Raw genomic sequence first — 19,656 nt, 5'->3', positions numbered from 1 at the left:
TTTAAGTGCGAGGTGTCCTGGGTCCCCGGCCTAACCTAACAACACTGTCCTTCCTAACACTGACTGCTGAGCCCAGTCTGGGAGGAGGATTCTAACCTGGTTTCCAGACTTTGTGAAACTCAGACTCACAAACAAATGAGCTTTTGACAGGGTTAGAAATCAAGTCACTATCTTCAAACTAAGCTCAATGGTTTGCTAATCACATCAGGATAGAAGGTGCTTGTTGGCATTGTGCAGCTCAAAATTCTAGTTGCAGACTACAGTGGGCAGTTGGCCCTAGTGGCTGACGAATATTAATCAAGCAATCCTAACTGATCTATAGACTGTCATTTAAATTGACAGTGGCATGTCCACTAATAATTCCATTTATTCTCATGCTGTCAAGAACAGAAATCACGTTCACACTTGTGCAAATGGATAGGAGCCACTCAGACACAGAAAGTTGGAAACACTCATGTGCCTTCAAGGAAGATGATTGAGAACTATACTAAAAAGACACAGATTGATTTATCAGGGCAAAACATATAAGTGACAGTAGGAGGAGAAGCCTGTGAGTATCGTTGGGCTTTCCCTCAGACAGGAGTGTCTGCCTGAAGTGACTCTGGGGTTCTACTTGGAAGGAGCCCAATGTAAGTTCTAAGTTGAGATCTTTCATATACAACAACTCCCTCACTGTTGAGTTTCCTTTACTGCTTGTTAAGTGATTCAGCTTATACCACTCAGTTTACACTGGTAGTATCTTCCCAGGAAGGGATCTTCCAGAAAGACAAACTCAGAAATCAAAATATACTTCTGGTTGGCAGATTTTCCAAACCATAAAAGGGGACTTGAGATCTGACAAACGTGACTGTGCTTCACATCGGGGCTTCCCTGGAATTCCTGGGGCACGTGGTTGTCACAGCTTGGGTGAGTAGGGCTTCTCAGATAGGAGGAGGGGAGGAAAGGAAGAAAGGGAGAGGAGAAAAAGAACGACATCATCTGAGGGATGGTGGTGTGGTTGGGGATGCAGATATTAAACTTAAATGAGGAAAAAAATGTTTCTAGATATTTTGGATTTCACTTGGGTAGAAGAAATGTGCTAGACAACTTCTGTTGTAGGTGGAAGTGACAAAAATCTGATTTCTGCAGTGAGAATCATTTTGGATGATTCAGATTGCCTGCCATTAATGTCCTTGGGAAGGTGGGAGAAAATTAACAAATCAGACACAGAAGTGGTCTCGAGACAATGAACTGCCTTCTTTAAACATGAGCTTTGTCAACAGATCCTTGACAGATCCTACTGGTAGGAACAACTGAAGTCTAAGCAACACTTTCCAGGAGATAAGAGAGCAGAGGCAGCTTCTTAAGCCACATTTTGACAACAGGTACCTTAACAGGTAGGTTTCTGTACTGCAGCTGGCTTCAAGGAAGTGAGCCCTGCAAGGTACTTCCCAAGGTCCCCAGCAGTCACCTAGAAAAGATGGCTTGACGTCTGGGGCTTTGAGCAGCTGCCTCACCCTTTGGACCTGAGCCTGGAACATTCTGAACATCTGGACAGAGGCTGGAGGGACTATCCATCCCATCTGCCACTGTTCTAAGGGCACAGACACAGCCCCCACTGACTTAGGAATGTTAACGCTCATGCTGTGGTCCAACTCATTTTGGGAGAAGGTAGGAAGTGAATTCTCATTTTATTTACTGCACATTATTCTTCAGTATTTATAATCCAAATGTTCTGGGAAAAGCCTTTTGGCAACTGCTATTTCATTAACATCATGATGGACTGTTTTGCTGTAAAAGTGATATTTTAAGGATTTATTAAGTTACCATGTGCCTCTTTACTCCACAGTCCCTTACTGTAGTACTGAAATATTTGGGATCACCTTGGGAAAACAAAAGATGGCTTTGGACATCACACTATCTACCAGATTAAATTCCCAATGAGTTGAGAATTTACTATTAAAACTTAAACCCAGAAAAAGTACTTTAAAGGGCTGGGTTGTTGCTCAGTGCTAGAGCCTCAGTACTTTTAAAAAAGTAAGCTCAGATTGGGGAGACTTTCTAACTAACTCAAAATTTAGAAAATGAAAATAAAAATAGATACATTTTATTGATTATATAAAATTTTAATTATCAACATAGTTAAAAAGGAAGCTGTTTATTGGGGGAAAGCATTTGCAATCCATATTACTAACAAAGACTCTCCATTAGAAAGAGACCAACACAAAGGAAAAATGAACAGAAGACATAAGCAAAGTTTATAGAAAAATAAATAGTTCAACCTCCCTTAAAATAAAAGCTGACACATTAGAACTACACGGGGAAACCACTTCTTTTTCACTGATGAAGTTGGCCAAAAAGGCCAGCACACCTCTTGGGAGGCTGTTAAGGAACAGACTGGTCAGACAGTGCTTCACAGGAACCCTCCTGTGTGTCCCACCATGGAGGTCAAACTGACATCATTCATGGAAATTACACCCACCCTGTGATACTGCTGAATTCACCCTGCATTTACACGTTATCCACTGGCAGTATGACCCCAAATTATTCACCAATACACTGTCTGTGATAACAAAAGATGGGGAACAACCCCAAAGACAGCCTTGGGGACTGCTTAAATAAATGATGATACATCAGGTGTGGTGGTGCACACCTATAATCCCAGAGGTGTGGGAGGCTGAGGCAGGGGGATCATGTGTTCAAAGCCAGCCTCAGCAACTTAGTGAGGCCCTGAGCAACTCAGTGAGACCCTGTCTCTAAATCAAATATAAAAGGGCTGGGGATGTGGCTCAGTGGTTAATTGCCCCTGAGTTCAATCCCTGTTTTTTTTTTTTTTTTTTTTTAAAGAGCTCTTTGAATTCAAAGCTATAAAGAGGGGAACTCTATTACAGTTTTTACCCTTGGAGTTTTGAAAATGTATTAGAAATCAAAAACATCAATAAGAAAACAGAGATGATAGAGAGAAAAGAATTACATTACCAGTGCCAGCAATCATTCACTGCTTCTCTACAAGGCCAAAACTGCACTGTACTGTTTAAAAGAAGATATATCATGGACTTTCTCATTAATCTGTCAAAATTCCTATATTATACTATCTCAGATATCATAAGTATATCTGATTATAATGCATAGAAATTCTGTCTCAATATTGTGATTTATCTACTACAAATGGACACAAATCATTCCATGTAAAAAAAAAATTCCTATAAATGGATTCAATGAAAGCAAAAAGATGGTATTCATGACATCATACTCCTGAATTAGCCTACTTACCAATTTAATATTAAAAGACTATATTATACAGTTTGCCTAAGATAAGCCTTAAGTAAGTATTATCAAGAGGCTCAGTGTAGTGATTAAGATTATGAATTCATGACTTAACATGTTATAAATTTCTCCAGGACAATAATTTTTCAAAGTATTCACACAGTCTACAATGCATGCATTTTGCTTTAAACAATGTTCATCTTTCTTATGGAACAGTATATTCACATTTGCTTACTTCTCTCCCCTTCCTATCTTCATTCCTTAATTATGAATAAATTCAGGTTTCAAAAAGATTTTCTTCTCTTATAAGGCTAAATTCATGCACTTTAATTAAAAAAAAAAAAAAGCTCTAAAACATGCAAATATCTGAAAATTTGGAAAGAAAACGGATGCAGCACACATAGACACACGAACACAGAGCACCCCAGGATGTACAATCTGGAAATATCCCCCCGCCATTGCCAAACAAAGCCAAGCAAGCACACGCATTACTGTTACTGCTACCAGCTACCAGCAGGCTGAGCTGATATTTACGAGTCTTACTTTCGGGGGTTGGAATAGAGCAGGGGAGTTTCAGCTAGAAGACTCAAATCCCCAAGGCAACAAAACAAAAATTCCGCAAGCCAGTCCCGGCCATCGAGACCCCCGTTAAGCTTGACCGCCCCTCACCTGCTCCCCTTCTCTCCTCTCTCCCCAGAAGAAGGCACTTCACGGAAACGTCTGGGAAAGCCCTTGGACTTTATTTTGTTACACCCTCTAAAGGGACAAAAAACAAAAGAGAACAGGTGTAGAAGACAGTATTTCCAATTGGCCACCACGAGTCCCACACAGGCCCTCCCCTCCCTCTTGCATAGACACCCCCGATTTCAGGCCTTATTTGAGAGGTTTTCAGGCCTCACTGGGACATTTTTTCCGCCCCCAAAGGAGGAAGCTCACAAAGATGGTATGTTTGAGGAAGATCTCTGATGCTAGAAAGAAATATGAAATGCAGACTTGGCTCCTAAATGCACCTTATTTATTAGAAGGCAGCATTATCCTGATTTTAACAGAGGCGAGGGTATGAGGATATTATGATCATGACCTTAGAGACCTTCTCTTTCAGCTTTGGCAGCTGCCCTGCTTGAAATTCCATGGGAATTGCAGGAATCTCCTGGGGACCACTTGGGCCTCCTTTCTACCATGGTTTTCTCTCAATTTCTTACTATTAGACCAATGGTCTGGGGTTTCATCTTTTCACCATGCAATCCTGTCATCTCTGGACACTTTCCAGATTCACAATACAGATTGTGGAATACATAAGAGAGGCATCTCAGGGAGATGGGGACAGCAATTGGCAAGTTATTACTATATATAAAGTACTATATTTAGTTTCCCTTTAAAATTTAAATAACCATAGCATATGACACTGAGCTACAGACTTTGAAAGATGTACTTTTTCCACAGAATACCTGAAAATGTCTGCTTAATTATATTTGATCCCTCAAACCACCTGGGCTATAGGCTTTCACACAAAAATGATTCCTATCCTCTCCCAAAATTGATCAGATAATAATGGATGATGTTTTTTGGACACTCTGCTGAATCTCGCACACAACTATGAAATCAGGTAGGCAGATACAATTTTGAGTCGCTTCTTGCTTTTTAGCAGCTTTTTATTTCGAGGAACAAATACCCTCTAGTTATTCACCATTAGGTTTTTCTTCTTTCATAAATGTCATCTTTTCTTTGGTAAGTATTAACCCTATACTGGTTAAAAGAGCTTGGCACAGGCACCAGAATTTGGAGAAGTCAAAACTTGGGAATATGACTGAAAAGGGGGAGGGATTACAGTAACTTAGAACTTCTCATCTCCCTCTATTGAGAACATTCTGGAACTACAATTACTGTCCCCCTAACGTCACAGATATGCTGTGTGGCTCCGAACATTAATCTGAAGAAATCACGAGTGTGTTGGAATGTTTTTACAAATTTTCATAAAAACTTGAAATTTGCAGCTTCCTCAAATATTTAGACTTTTTCTCAACCCTTAGCCCTACTCTGAATTCTGCCAGATTCACTCTTTCGGGAATTTTGGAGCAGAGCCGGCTATCTCCGCAGCTTTTCCTCACATACAATCACAGGCGCTTCAAACTACCACCCGGAAACTGACAACACTTCGCTGAGAAGCAAATGCCACACCATCAATAGCTAATGATCAAGGGGCTACCTGAGCAAATGCAAACCCATCAACCCTGGGAGAGAAGACACTGAATTCTGAGAAATTCAAAGAGGTGGCTGTTAACCAGGAGAGACTCAACATCCAAGGAGTTTCCCTCTCCTGTAAAGCGAACTGGATTCAAGAATGCATCCATCTTCCCTAACAGAGTCAGTCCAGTCTTTTAAGTATCATGGAGTTGTGTTTAAACAGCAGCCTTCAGCTGTGTATCCTGCCCTGCTTTTGTCTAATGACTATGTGGTTAGCCTGTTCCAAGAGCTTCCACTGGTATCTCAGGGCCAACTCGACAGCAGGGGGCCGGTTACTATAACAACTGACAGCTCTCTGGAATTCTGAAAGGCTCCCGAGTAGCCATTTGGGAAATAGTTATTGAGCAAAAAGTTGCCTGGGATCTGTGGCATTAGCTGCCACAACCTCCATGCACATTTGTATGGAGGGGTAAAAAAGGAGCCCACCTCCTGGAATAGCTGGGGACCTTGGAAGGCTCTTCTCCCCTCCCCCAATCCTGTTAGCAAGACAGTTTAATACCACGGTGTCATCACAAACCCAGACCCTCTGAGCAAGTCATCTTTTGGCCTCACAAAATGTGCTCCAGTTCTCCCCACTGGCTTGACACATTGTCAGGCTTTGAAGAGCTGAATGGTAAAAATGATTCCTAATGACTAAAAAAAAAAAGTTGAAATATGGCCACAAGTACAAGTTCCGGGGAAGAGATGGATTTGGGGGAGATGCCCCCAATCCAAGGTCCACTGAATGGTCTTATGCTGAAAAGACAGAGGTGATCACATAAAGCCACCAAAAATCATTCTTAGAGAATCTGATCTTTCTCGACTTAAAAAGAGTTTTTTAAAGACCTACTTTTCCATTCTTACTCTTTCAGCACAAGACAACACTGGGCAACTGGAACTGAAAACCCTGTGCCTACGTACGCACAGAATCCCCTGGAAAAGATCCTGATTATTCTTGTGGAAGCAGCCTTTGCTTTGCATACAGGAAGGGCGTCTAGAGGAGTTTGGCCCCTGGTGATATTCAGCGTGCCATGACTGAGTGCTTCCAGGTCACTGCTCACAGCGGCCTCTGAACAAACATTTGTCCTTTTTCTTCATTCTGCAAAAGTCAGAGCCCAAACATCCACTCCTCCAGGAAGCCCTCCCCAACTTCCACTCTTTTCCCCTGCACTCTGGCTGAGGTCAAAATACCTGGAGCACACTGTTTCCCTAATCGAAACCATACCCCAGGGAGTCTAATGCTACCACCCACAGGGGCCAGATGGCAAACAGCAGCGAGGGCAGAGACTGGCTAACTGGAGAACCAGTGTCCCTTGCAAAAGGGCCACACACTTGGCTCCATCCAGCCCAGCAGTGCCACAGGAGACAATGAGAACAGTGTTGCCAGACCTTCCAATTTGCCACGAGAACCCACAAAGCTGGGCTTTTAAGTTGAATCTTATTTCTAAGATAATTCAAAAAATTTAAAATGATACAGCAGCTGAATAAAACTGGCTGGGAAAGCACTGGTTTGGAGTTTCTGACCTTTGGGAGAACCTTTATTTACCTGCTTATCTATCCCTTTAAGCTATCACCCCCTGCAAAACAGGAACCCCCAGAATGAATCTCCAAAGCCTGGTGCAATGAGATGCATAAAAAGTGGTGAATGAATGAACAAAGGAGGGAATAAACAGGCCAGCCACACAATACAAAATCCTAGGTGAGATGAACTCCAAAACCTATGAGTTGTATGATTCCACTGTAGGTCATTTCCAGAAGGGGAAATGACCCACATCTCTCTCAGGACAAGGGTGATGCGCTCCCTGATAGCTTGCTCACCACCCCTGGCTGCTCCAGGATTCAATAATGTAACACGTGCTTCGGGTTAATTCAACCATTACTAGTGGTTTTTATTGGTACTGTTTCCCCTTTGCTATCCCTCTGGTGTCACCTGCTTAGGGTGACTGCTTAGGGTGCCATTCTTAGTGCACTGTATACTTAGCATGCTGGTGGCTTTGCTGGGGTGGAATGGGAGTGACCCAGTCATCAGCAAGTAGACGTGGAAGCGTCAGCCACAGAGCAGAAGGGTGCAGGGAGCTCGCCAGGCTATCTGTGTCGCTACTGCTACTGTGGGAACACAGGAGGGATTGGCATTCCAGTGAGGCACATGTGGTCGGTCATCCCCTGGGCACGACAGGCTTATTACCACACGCCCACACTCCACTTCCTCACGCATCTGTTTGTTTGCCCGAGTCTCCATTATGCCAACATGAATCCCCCACACATTTGCGGTTCGCTCCCTTTGTATTTATGACACTCTGTCTCCCACTGAACAACCAGGAAAGAAAAAAAAAATTGCAATGTCAACAAAACTCACTTGTGTTCACGAACGGCATTCTTAATGAAGAGGCACCAACACGTGGCAAAAATCTTTTAAAGTCTAAAGAAGGGACTCAGACTAAAAGCAGCCCTTTTCTATGGGCGTGTGTGGCTAACTGGTGTTGACTGAGTTGCCACAGACTTATGGCTCAAGAGGAATACGCATTTCCCAGATCAAATCAACACAAAACCCTTTTTTTGTTTTTTTTTTTTTTTTAAAGTGGTTCTGGGTACTGAACTTAGTACCAGAGGGGTGCTCTACCAGAGGGGTGCTCTACCACTGAGCTATGTCTCTAGCCCTTTCTATTTAATTTTTAGTTTGGGACAGGGTCTCACAAGGCTGCCCAAGCTGGCCTGGATCTTGAGATCCTCCTGACTCAGCTTTCTGAGTAGCCAGGATCACACATGTGCACACCGTGCCCGACTCAGAGCATGCAACCTTTCCGATGTCAAATTTAACAAATCCGGGTCCAGTGTTACAATTTCTACTTAAGAGTTTCCAGTTCTCTGTCCCAAAACCCATGTGGTTACCTCACACCCATCTGAGAAGCTGGTTTATACTTCTGGAAAGTCCTTTTCCAAGTTAGAATTATGATTAATGAGATAATAAGTTTTTCATCAAGAAACCAATCAGCTGGGACTGAGAACAAACAGGTTATGTTATACAACATCAAAACCTTCTCAGAGTAATGGAGACGTCACTGAGTGGATACATCCTTATTCAGCATCCAGAACACCGGAGAACATGTTGGTCCCTGAGGTTTTCTTCCACATGATCTTGGCAAGTCTAAACTACAGGTACACACTGGTGACCACCACCAATGAGAAGGTGGAGCTAGTTCCTTTTCCTACAGGGTCTTTCTTTTTTTTGAACCCAGGGCACTTAACCACAGAACCACATTCCCAGCCCTTTTTATTTCTGATGTTGAGACAGGGCCTCCCTAAGATACTGAGACTGGCTATGAACCTGCGATCCTCCTGCCTCAGCTCCCCAAACTCCTACATTGTCTTTTTGACAGGTGAACACATGCCACAAAAGCTGACTGTGGAAGAAACTGAACGCCCACCCCCAGGCACACTCTTCCCGAATCTGAGCTGAGATAATGTGATGGGGAAGACAGCAAGTGAGGAGGTCAGATGTCGGATTGGCTGGGTTCAAGTCCAGGGTCCACCAGGGATTAATACTGTGACTTGGGCACATCACCTCATTTTACCGAGCCTTAGTTTTCTGATGTACAAAATGGACATCATGATACTACCTCCAAAGATTTGTATGCTGATTAGGTGGAGATATTATTTGCTGAACACCGATCTGGGAAGGTGAAAATTCAATAAAAGGTTTTTGGCTAGCCAAGTAACAAAGCACTTCTCGGGCACGACTTGGAAAGAAAAGAGTTACCTTGAATGCAACTTTCTTTATGATCCCGGGGTGAGGGGGGAGGGCGGGAGGGAGACACTTCACAATCTGTATGATTCTAAGTGCGCACAAATTCCCTTTTCGTAGCAGCTGAACTCTCCTAGAGCATGCACACGGACTGTATACTGGGCACTGAACTCCTCTCCCCACCATCCACTTCAAATTATGAAAGCAGATCAAAAAGGAACTTTCCCCAAATTTTCCTCTCATTTCTGAGTGGCAGCAGCTGTGCAGCTCTGAGTCTTTTCAGAAACATTAATTCCATATAAACAGCTTATCTTCATAAGGCAGGGGATCCAACTCCTGGAACATGCTTTCTATTAATTCAAAAGGTGTGTTGTCACCATCTTGAATAGGAAGGCCAAAATGGCACACTTCAAAAACTACTGAGTTGATTTCGTCTTGGTTTTAGGAACTCTGAATGATTTTTAATTGCTCTGAATAATTTGCAATAGCTTGGAAACACTGCATGACTGATGCAGACTGCAATATTTACCAGGTATCTAACGGTGCAATTTGCAGAAAGAGGCAAGCTCCTGTAACTGTTGGCCGATTTTATTTTTATAAGCTGTCCACATTTCTTCCTAGCTTCACTACAACTTCTGCAGCATTACGGATTCTATATCCTACATCTATCCAAGGCAGACCCTTGCAAGGACCATTCAAGAGACAACTGCAGAATCCTACTTGTAACATCCCTGCCAAAGATATTAGAAAATACATCTCTCTGCTGAAAAAACTTGGGATGGAACTACCATTTGACCCAGCTATCCCACTCCTCAGTTTAAACCCAAAGGACACTGCCACATCAAGGTTCATAGAAGCTTAATTCATAGCAGCTAGACTATGGAACCAACCAAGGTGCCTTTCAACAGATGAATGGATAAAGAAAGTGTGGTATGTATACACAATGGAATATTACCCAGCCATTAAGAAGAATGAAATTATGGCATTTGCTGGCAAATGAATGAACTGGAGACTATCATGCTAAGTGAAATAAGCCAATCCCGAAAGACCAAAGGCCAAATGTTCTCTCTGATATGCAGATGCTCACACACAGTAAGGGGGTGAAGAATAGAAGTTCACCATATTAGACAATGGGGAATGAAGGGAAGGGAGTGGGATGGGAATAAGAAAGACAGTGAAATGAAGGGGACATCACTTTCCTATGTTCATACATGAATACATGACCAGTGAAACTCCACATCACATACAACGAAAAGAATGGAATCCTAATTAAAGTTATACTCCATGTATGTATGTCAAAATACATTCTAACATCATGTATAACTAAAAAGTATAAAATTTAAAAAAATACATTTCTCCCTATGGACCTACATTACTAACTGTCAAAATACTGCTCAAATAGTCCCCGAGGGGACCCTCTGTCTGAGGTCTCTCAGATATACAAATATCTGAGATCTGTACCCATACTTTTAAATTTTGGTTATGTATGAAATAAGACTAATGACTGGCTTCCAATGTTGTCACTTTGGGGAAACTTGATGAATGCAGTGACGTCAATGGGCCTCAATATTTAAGGCTATTTGTGGCAATGCTTCACAAACACCCATGCACTCTCCTACTTCGTCTGTGTCCTTGGATGTATGGCCATCTGGAGCTAGTGATGAGTGAATGGGAGTGAAATTTCCACTTCCAGGCCAAGCAGTGGAGAGCCGGCTGTCTGCTGCTGCAACGTGGGAGCCACTGTGGAGGAGGACTTGCCCCAACTCCATCAGTCTTCCAGAGGGTGTGCAGTTGGGCCACTGGTCTTCTGCAGGGTTGATGAAGTAAACTCAATACAGCCAGCTCTGAATTAACTACACTGCCCACTGGGCTTCAAAGTTGCTCCCTTGGGTGGAGGTGGGGGCTGGGGTCATGTCTTCAACCTAGTTACTCAGGCATGTCCTCCTCTGGAATTGCTGTCACCCCATTAGGAGCATCACCCAAACCAATTTCATTAACTTTACTGTCACCCTTTCCTTTTTTTTGCCCAAAGTGGTTCTGCTTGATTGGTTAACCTACATTTATACTATATTTAGCTCTAAACAGATGACTTTTAGCTATTTCTAGGATGCTCTGCACAACTGAGCTTTCCAAAGAATGAATTAGGAAGGAAATTCCAAAAGTTCTTTTCAAATATTGTTTTATGTGACAGTCCCATTACTGGAAATTGTGTACCGCAACACAATGGGATTACATTCGAGGGATGGCATTTATTGAAAGCTGTAAATTTCATTTTCTTTATTAAAAACTTTTTAAGCACCTCAGGACCCAGAATTCAATCTGCTCTGGTAGCAAATGTATGTACATCCATCCACTAGACACCAGAAGAGGCATTTCCCACAGTGAACACTGAATCCCCTTGGGAACTTGGTGGCACATTTCTACTTTGCAGAGGTAGAAACTGAAGCTGGTAAAGGAGACTTCATCTGAGGCTGCTCCCCAAATGTCCTATTGAGGCAGTTTTTCCTAATCATTCAACTCCATGAGATTTTGACACCAAGAACACCCAAAATGGATATGCTTTAGGCTTTATAATCAAAGCAGGTTAGTTTTTTCACCTGCCTAGAACCAGTTGCCACCCTCTGGGGATGACAGCTAGCTCCCTGGTATGCACATTCCCCAGCCTCACAGGTGGTAAATCTGGTGGAACCTGGCTCTGAATCCAGGCTGTGACTCAGAACCCATGTTCCCATTTAAACAGGACATAGCATGGCCTCTCCCACCTGCACTCCTGGACCGTGGGCCCTTTCAACACCTTTCAGTCATCTTCAGGGCAAGACACATGTCCTTTTGGATGGCATCCAGTGCCTTCCTGATTTGACCCTTGCTGTCCCACATGTTCTCGTGAGAACGACCCATGTCTCCTTGCAGTAGGCCAGGCTCTCTCTGCCTCACCCGTCCATGGGCTCCTCCCTTGGCTTATAGCCTGGACATCAGATCCTCCAGGGAGGTTTTTTATTTATTTTTATTATTATTATTTTTTTAATTTTTAGTCCCAGTTGTGGTCCCAGGCTGGGCTGAAGCCCTTTTCCAAAAATTCTTCTTACTCTTATACTCATCCATCTCTTCAAATGACCATGAGGGCCAAGGGACGTCAACCCTGGGTCACAGGCTCAGCACAACGTATGGCAGAAACTCTAAGGACTGCATAAACAGAAGGCTGCAAATGGGTCCATGCCCATGCAATAGCACAAACAGCTTTATAATTTCTTAAGTATCAAAACACTCAGCTGAATGTTCTAAATTAGTCTCCTTTCTGGGCCAGGATCCCTAGTCCACTTCTTAATCCCTGGTTTTCATGGACCCCACCTCTGTCTGGGCTCCAGAGTTAAATTTAAGATACAGACCCAACAAGCACAGAGGCCCGACTCTGGGGATGGACAAATAGTATAAGTCATTCATGAGTCATACAATCTTAGGACTTGGACTTTTGCCAGGGAATTGGGGGGAGATTGAACCCAGGGACTCTTAACCACTGAGCTGCATTCCCAACCATTTTTTATATTTTATTTAGAGACAAGGTCTCACTGAGTTGCTTAGGGCCTTGCTAAGTTGCTGAGGCTGGCTTTGAACTCGTGATCCTCCTGCCTCAGCCTTCCACTAACTGAACTATTAAAGGAAAAATCTCTTTCCACTGCAGTAGAGAGATTTAAGTCTTATGTGGGCCAGAGGCTACCATGTGTTGCAACAGGCAGAGGCCTGCCTCAGAGAAAAGCCCACACAGAGAGCAGATCCCAGAGACAGACCACACCAGCCAAGGCCATATGTTCTTGTTCCATCTTCCAAGTCCAACCAGGCCTGACATTCCTGAAATGTTCGGCTCTGTGAATCAACCAACACTTTCCATTTCCTTGTGCCTTAGACAGTTTGAAATGGATTTTTGTCAGACTGCAACAGAAAAGGGTTCTGAGCAATATGGTACAAGACAGTACTGCTCAGTGCCTGGCCCACAATGGGCATTCAACAAATGGCAGTTCCCTTTCTTTTCCCAGTTCAAAGAAAAGGGTCAGAAACAGTACCTAGCACATAGCTTCCTAAGAACCACAGGGGATAGTACCACCCAAGTGCTTGGCACTCGAAATGGACCCGCTGAACACAGGCAAGAATTGACATCCTCATACAGTGGGAGATGGGTGGGGAGATGGAATTCAGAGAGCCTGGGCTTCATTTCTCACTACATCACCCTTTAAATCGCAGTGTCAACAACTCCAAGTGAATACACCCAGAATCTAGAACACTAGCTGCAAATGACTGGGCCCTGGTTGTGGCAGAAACTGCTTTCACAGTGAGCTGGCGCTGGGCCTGCCACCCGAGGAAATGACCCAGGAGGCTTTGCTCTGCCTCCATGCTCTACTTATGTCAGGTCTACTTGCCAATCACCCACTCCCACTGGGCCTCAGAAGGCAAAAGAGAAGCACTGCTATTCCAGCTTCCAAACTGCACTGCCAAAGGGACATGCACGTCTCTTCTACGTGTGCCAATTCTCTATGTGAGCTCCCAGCACCACTGCTTCCACATTAATATGAAAAAACTTGGACAGAAAGAAAGACCCTTGTCTCCTCCAGGCTTAGCCAATGCATCCATCCTAACACTAATTCAATTTTATTTTCTTTGTGCTCTGGAAGAACTTCTCAGTTTTGCACTGATTTTTGTGCTATAGGCACTAAGAGTTTGGTAAAAGCCCAAATCTAGGCTCTACTGATGAAGGCTAAAGCTTGGTTAGTTTAAACCAACTTTGTATATAATTTTGGAAAATTTAATATATGTATATTAGAAAAATTATATACACATTAGAAAATTTATATATATATATGAAATCTTTCCCTCAAAAGCTTGTGTGTCTATACATACATACACATACGTGCGCACACACACATTATAAAAATATTTCAGGCAGGAGTCGTTAATTATTGCCCATTTTAACTCAGATTTTCAGGAATACCAACAGTTGTTTTCCAAGGGTAAAGCATACCTTAGCAGTAGGGTTGTAAACCCGTCTTAGCCATGTCCATAGCCATACTGAAAAAGGTACAGTAAACATGGATTTTGGACCTGTTTGGTCACTAGGTTCATGGTCCTCCTTGGCCCCAGTGATCTGCTCAGGAAGTGGGCAGAAGACCCAAGGTGGGCTGATCAGAAACAGTTCTGAAGAATTTGCTAGAACTCCTGTGTACAAGGTGCTTCTTTACGCTCAAATTGCTAAATGGGGGTCACTTGTGGCACAGAGCGCTGTGGGAGAGACCGGCATGCAGATCTCTAACTTTCCATGCTCAGCTGGATGCACTAGCAGCCTCCAATTTACTAGCAGGCTCCAGACAAATATTTGTTAGCAAATTACTATTTGCTGGAGAAGGGGTGACAGGGAGGCGAGTCTGGTCTTCCTGTGTTCACCCTAAACATCATGCACTTCATAATCTAGCACTAATAGCCCTGTAGTTATTGTTGGATACCTGCGGAGGTCTGAAAGGATCCTTTCCTTGCCCTCCTGCTCTCAGCGATTGAGAACAGACCCCAGAACACACAGCCACTCTGTCAGAATATTCTGTTGAATCCACTTTCAAGATATATCTATCTGCAGTTGCTACACACCACCTGCACAATCTCACCCAAGTCCCAGCCATTTCCTTCCCTTCCTGATGGACTCTGCTTCTCCCTGGCTCCTCTTCAAACTACGTTTAGCACAGCACCCAAGCAATCCTGAAGTTGGAACCCTTCTATACCAAACCACGCTTATGTCAAGGTCGATATTAACAAGGGCCCACAAGCCTCCCATGACCCACTCCTCCTCTGCCTTGTCTCTTCCCGACACCCTCTTCTACCATTCTCCCTCTGAACTTGAGTGCTCCAGCAAGGTACACCTCCTGGGTACTCCTGCATCATGCCAGTCATGCTTCTGCCTTAGGGCCTTTGCACTTGTTTCCTCTGCTCGGAATGTGCTCCAGATGGAGCCCATTTGGTCTCCTTGTTTAAATCTTCCCTCAGGTGTCACTGGCCAGTAAGACTTTCCTTGACCACTCTGCACACTCAGTCTGCACCCCAGCATGCCCCCTCCTTTCCTGATTGAGTTTTCTCCATTTTGCCCTTAGCAGCTCAGGAACTGGATGTTTTAATTATTTGCGCGTGGTTTGTCGCCTGTCTTTTCCACTAAAATGGAAGCTCCATGAGAGCAAAGATTTATGTTTGGCTCTCTTTTGTATCACCAGGACCTAAAGACTAGCTGGCACGTGGAATGGGCTCAAAATTAACTGAATGAATGCAAAAAAGAGGGAGGGATGAAGATATGACACCTGTTTATCACTGGTGAAGCTTTTAAGATCAAGGGCAGAAGCTGCCTGTAGTCATCCGAGAGGTGCCAAGTGGGCCAGCCTGACTCAGCTGAATTAGCTGAGACTATACATCTAAAAACCCAGAACTTCGACACAGGTTGCAATCTGGCTCCACAAGGATACACTGGAAATCACTTCAAAGGTAACAGCAACGGAAGGCTGGCTTATAATCTGCCACCATTTTTATCTCATGTGTTAAGTGCCCACTGAATATTTTCCTATCACCCCTGATTTAATTTTCAGCAAGAAGTTATTAGGAAAAAAAATTTAAGGTAAAGAATTAGTCGGTGGATATGCAAAATAAAGTGTGGTCTCAGAGAAACCAGAAATACTATGAAACTTACGAACTCATTTTGCAGGTTCAGAAACTCAAGTTTAAAGTGGAAATGGGATTTGAATTCAGCAAGCAGCAGAGCTGGGATTTGAACTGGAATCCCCCTGACTCTTTGGTACTAAGCCCCAGAAGTGTACCATAAATACCTCCCCCTGAAAAGTGGCTCTGGCCTCTACCGTCTTCCAGAGACAACAGGATCTCCCAGGTGGAAACACTAGAAATACCCCAGCTGTCTCAATTTTCTGAATGGGGAGGGTCCCGGGCTTCTCCTCCCAGTGAAGGACACCTGGCCAGTGCCCACCCCACACCGTGCTGCAGGAGCCCTCTGGGTCACTCACCTCCAGTAAACGAGGACAGCAATGAGGAGGATGAGGCACACGAAGGTCAAGGCTGACACCACAATCAGAGGGATGATCCACTCCATCCTCCCTGGAGAAGGGCGGCTGATCATTCCTGAGGTGTTCTTTTCTGCTGCAAAGAGAAACCATCCCAGTTAGAGGACAGAGGTGAGCAGAGCTGGGAAGCCAGAACAGGATGAGGATTTCCACATACAGTCCTGCCTGGTTTCTGGAAAACTGGGTGGCTTGTTCTGCCTTGCCCTGTGGCTAGGCGGGTGGCAAGAGGAGAATCTGCACCTCTCCCCATTTCCTGTCCCATCCCAGACCAAATACGGCCTCGCCTGCAGGATGCGTCCTCTGATAGCCAGAGCGATGGATTTGCTGATGGAGCCGAGGAAGGGGATGTCCAGCCGGACTCAAAGAACATCACCAACACAGAGGGGACTCTGATACACTATGCAAATGTGGTTAAGTTTCCAGAAAGGGGTAGGGAAGAGCCACCAGAGAGCCCCCCGGGTTCCCCAGTGCGGAGGAAGGAGGAACACCACCATGGGTTTTACTACTTGTCACCAAGTTAGCCAGCGGGGACTAGCAGGCCACCTATCCCTGCTGACCTCCTGTTCACTTCACCTTCCTACAGTGACTATACCTGGATTGTTTTGGGAAACCACCCCATCTTAACAGCCTTGGTGGGACATCCACATAAATGTGGGTCTGCCCAGTCTCCTGACCAAGGATAGGTGTGGCACTCTGGCCCTGGAATTTCACAAGTGACAAAGGCTGAACAACGGCACCCCCCGGCTGGGGCACCTGGATGTTTCGGCCTGTTGATTCCCACCGCCCAGATCCCAGCACTCCTGTTTTTCCTCAGATCTGGTTCTCCAACATTTCCTTCAATTCTGGCACCTACCCCCGTTCCTTCCAAAAGCTTCGGTACAAGCAAAGATGGAAAGGCACAACTCCGACGGCTCGCAGCACAGGACCATCTCTAAGTAGCAGCCACAACCTTGGGTTCGTGGGGAAAGTTCAAGAACTGGTTCAGGATTCTCCCTGGTCAACAGATACCTGTTACCCAGGCAGCTCCTTCCCCTCTCCAGGAGCCTCGGCAGGAACCTGTCCTTTTCAAAGGTGGGGCGGGTGCCTGGAAGTGGCCAGGTGTTGGGGTGAAGGTCAGCACAGAGGCCCAGAGCCCACCCCCATAGGCAGGTGATGAGGTAGCAAAGGTTAACCAGGAAGCAAAGGTTAACCATAATCCGCAGGGAGAAGCCCCCTGAGGAACCCAAAGCTGGCTGCCGGCTGACTTGGGCTCAGCAAAGATTCCACCTGCTCTGCAAAAATGAGGCCAGCACTCTGCTGGCCCACAGTGTCCCTCTGCAGGATGGACTAAATGTGCTGCTAATCAGGCTGGGTTTCCAAGGGAGAGAAGGTGGGCTGAGCAGGAAAGAAATTGGCATCAGATGCAGAGACTTAAAGAGGCAAGACTCCTGAGTCACAGAGAGATGCATTACAGTGATTTCCCCAGGGTTTCTGTAGTTTACTTTATATCCAACACCTTCGTGGTTTCAGGTGGGCCCCATTTACAGGTAAGAAGATAGGGGTAGGTGGGTGAAGCACACTGATTACAAATCATCCAGGGGTATCTTACTCAAGAGTGCCTTTATAAATGAACTAATGCCTGTCCATGTCAGCACCATTTTTTCACTGGAAACTTTTTTTTTTTTTGGTGTCAGGTATTGAACCCAGAGGTGCTTAACCACTGAGCCACATCCCCAGTTCTTTTTTTAAAAAAGTTACTTATTTAGAGAGGGTCTTGCTGAGTTGCTCAGGGCCTTGCTAAGTTGCTGAGGCTGGCTTTGAACTCATGATCCTCTGCCTCAGCCTCCCAAGCTGCTGAGATTACAGGTCTGCACCACCACACCCAGCACCCATTTTTGCCAGACTCCTGCTGTTTGTTAGTCATGGTGCTATACTCACCCAGAGGCACCCCTATGTCCATGGGGTAGATGTCACTTAAAGAGGGGGTTTGCCTCTGAACCAAACCTGAACACAATGAGTGTGTGCCCAGGGGAAGCACAAGAGGCCAAAGGAAAACTGTATGCATGCAGGGCTTCAGGAAGTTAGGCGCGATCTGAAGGATGCTAGCTGGCTTAAGTGTCGGGGAATAGGGGTGTGTGTTCTGGGAGGGCAAGTAGGAGGAGGGGAATCGAGATGGAGACCTAGCAGCCAGATCGGTCAGGGCCTTGTAGGGAACTGATTTTAGCCCCAAGGGAGGCAGAAGGCCCTGCAGGGTATGAAGCTGGGGTGACACATGGCTCCACTTAAATGTTTTTATTGCAAAGTCATGGTGACCGACCAGAGGAACCAGAGTTGCAAATGGGAATAATTTTGTGGGGCCCCAGTAGGGGTCAGCACAGACAGGCAATTATCTGGCTGGTGATGGGGGCATCTCCAAGACCTGGAGGTCCTGATAATGGAAAAAAAAAAATGTCAGGAGGGTTGACAGCATAAGTCACATGTCCAATTAGCTCAGTATCTACCCTGGGAAGCCCTCGGGTGCAAGGGGACTCCTTACAGAGGATTCCTGCCTGTGCTACTGCTTGGTGGAGGCAGAACGGAAACTCCCTCTTTTACACCCTGAACCACTGAAAAGGACTCTTGGCCCAGATCATCCTGCACACAATTTCCAGCCATTGAACATATCAGCCCCATGGCATTTTGGCCATCCTAAAAGCAGTAAGACCAGTCCAGAATTTCTTAGCCTCATGAGGAGCTTCGGGATGGCGACCTGGTCGTGAGGATCAGTGGCATATTACACTGTCCCTGGACCCGCACATCCCTCTCTGAGTTGGCACTTACGCCTGTTCCCTCCTCCTCCACAAAGTGAGCATTCAAAGCTTTCATCAGATTCTCAGGAGAGGTCCAGGACAGAGGAAAGACTGTCACCATCAATAGGGACCCCTTGTTGTCAGAGAAGAAAAGGAACATGTAGACTTGAACTCACAGCCAGTCTGGGTCGGAGCTGAGCTCAAACTTGTGCTTCACCATTGTCATTTATCTAACATTTCACTTTTGGGGAGGGTACGGGTAGGCAGGTTTAATGCTGTCTGAAATCCCACTGGGGACAATCCCCATATGGCAGTGTCTGCAGGGGAGACCTCGGGTTGGCAACAATTTGCAGTGCGAGCAACTTGAGGAAATGGTTCTGAAAACATTTTTTTTTTTTTAGATTTTAGATAACAGGAATTGAAACCAGGGGTGCTTAACCACTGAGCCACATGGCACCCCCTTTTTATATTTTATTTAGAGACAGGGTCTTGCTGAGTTGCTTAGGGCCTTGCTAAGTTGCTGAGGCTGGCTTTGAACTTGCGATCCTCCTGTCTGATGGTTGGATTTTGACCCTGCCTCGTG

At 45.0% G+C, this 19,656-nt stretch overlaps 1 protein-coding gene across 5 annotated transcripts in view; it reads right to left on the bottom strand.

Annotated features, from left to right (window-relative positions):
• PTPRG (protein tyrosine phosphatase receptor type G) overlaps window positions 1-19,656 on the bottom strand; it is a 718,545-nt gene that overhangs the window by 55,902 nt on the left and 642,987 nt on the right. For 3 of the 5 annotated variants that reach the window (XM_079114373.1, XM_079114369.1, XM_079114372.1), the window contains 2 exons: window positions 16,249-16,381; window positions 3,916-4,002 (listed from right to left, as the gene is read on the bottom strand). In XM_079114373.1, the coding sequence (XP_078970499.1) occupies window positions 3,916-4,002; window positions 16,249-16,381 (220 nt within the window). The remainder of the gene's footprint in view (window positions 1-3,915; window positions 4,003-16,248; window positions 16,382-19,656) is intronic. The other 2 variants (XM_079114370.1, XM_079114371.1) reach the window with 2 other exon arrangements.

Source organism: Sciurus vulgaris (assembly GCF_902686455.1).
Source record: "Sciurus vulgaris genome assembly, chromosome: 16".
Taxonomy (NCBI): Eukaryota; Metazoa; Chordata; class Mammalia; order Rodentia; family Sciuridae; genus Sciurus; species Sciurus vulgaris.
This window is presented reverse-complemented; position numbering and strand designations above follow the sequence as displayed.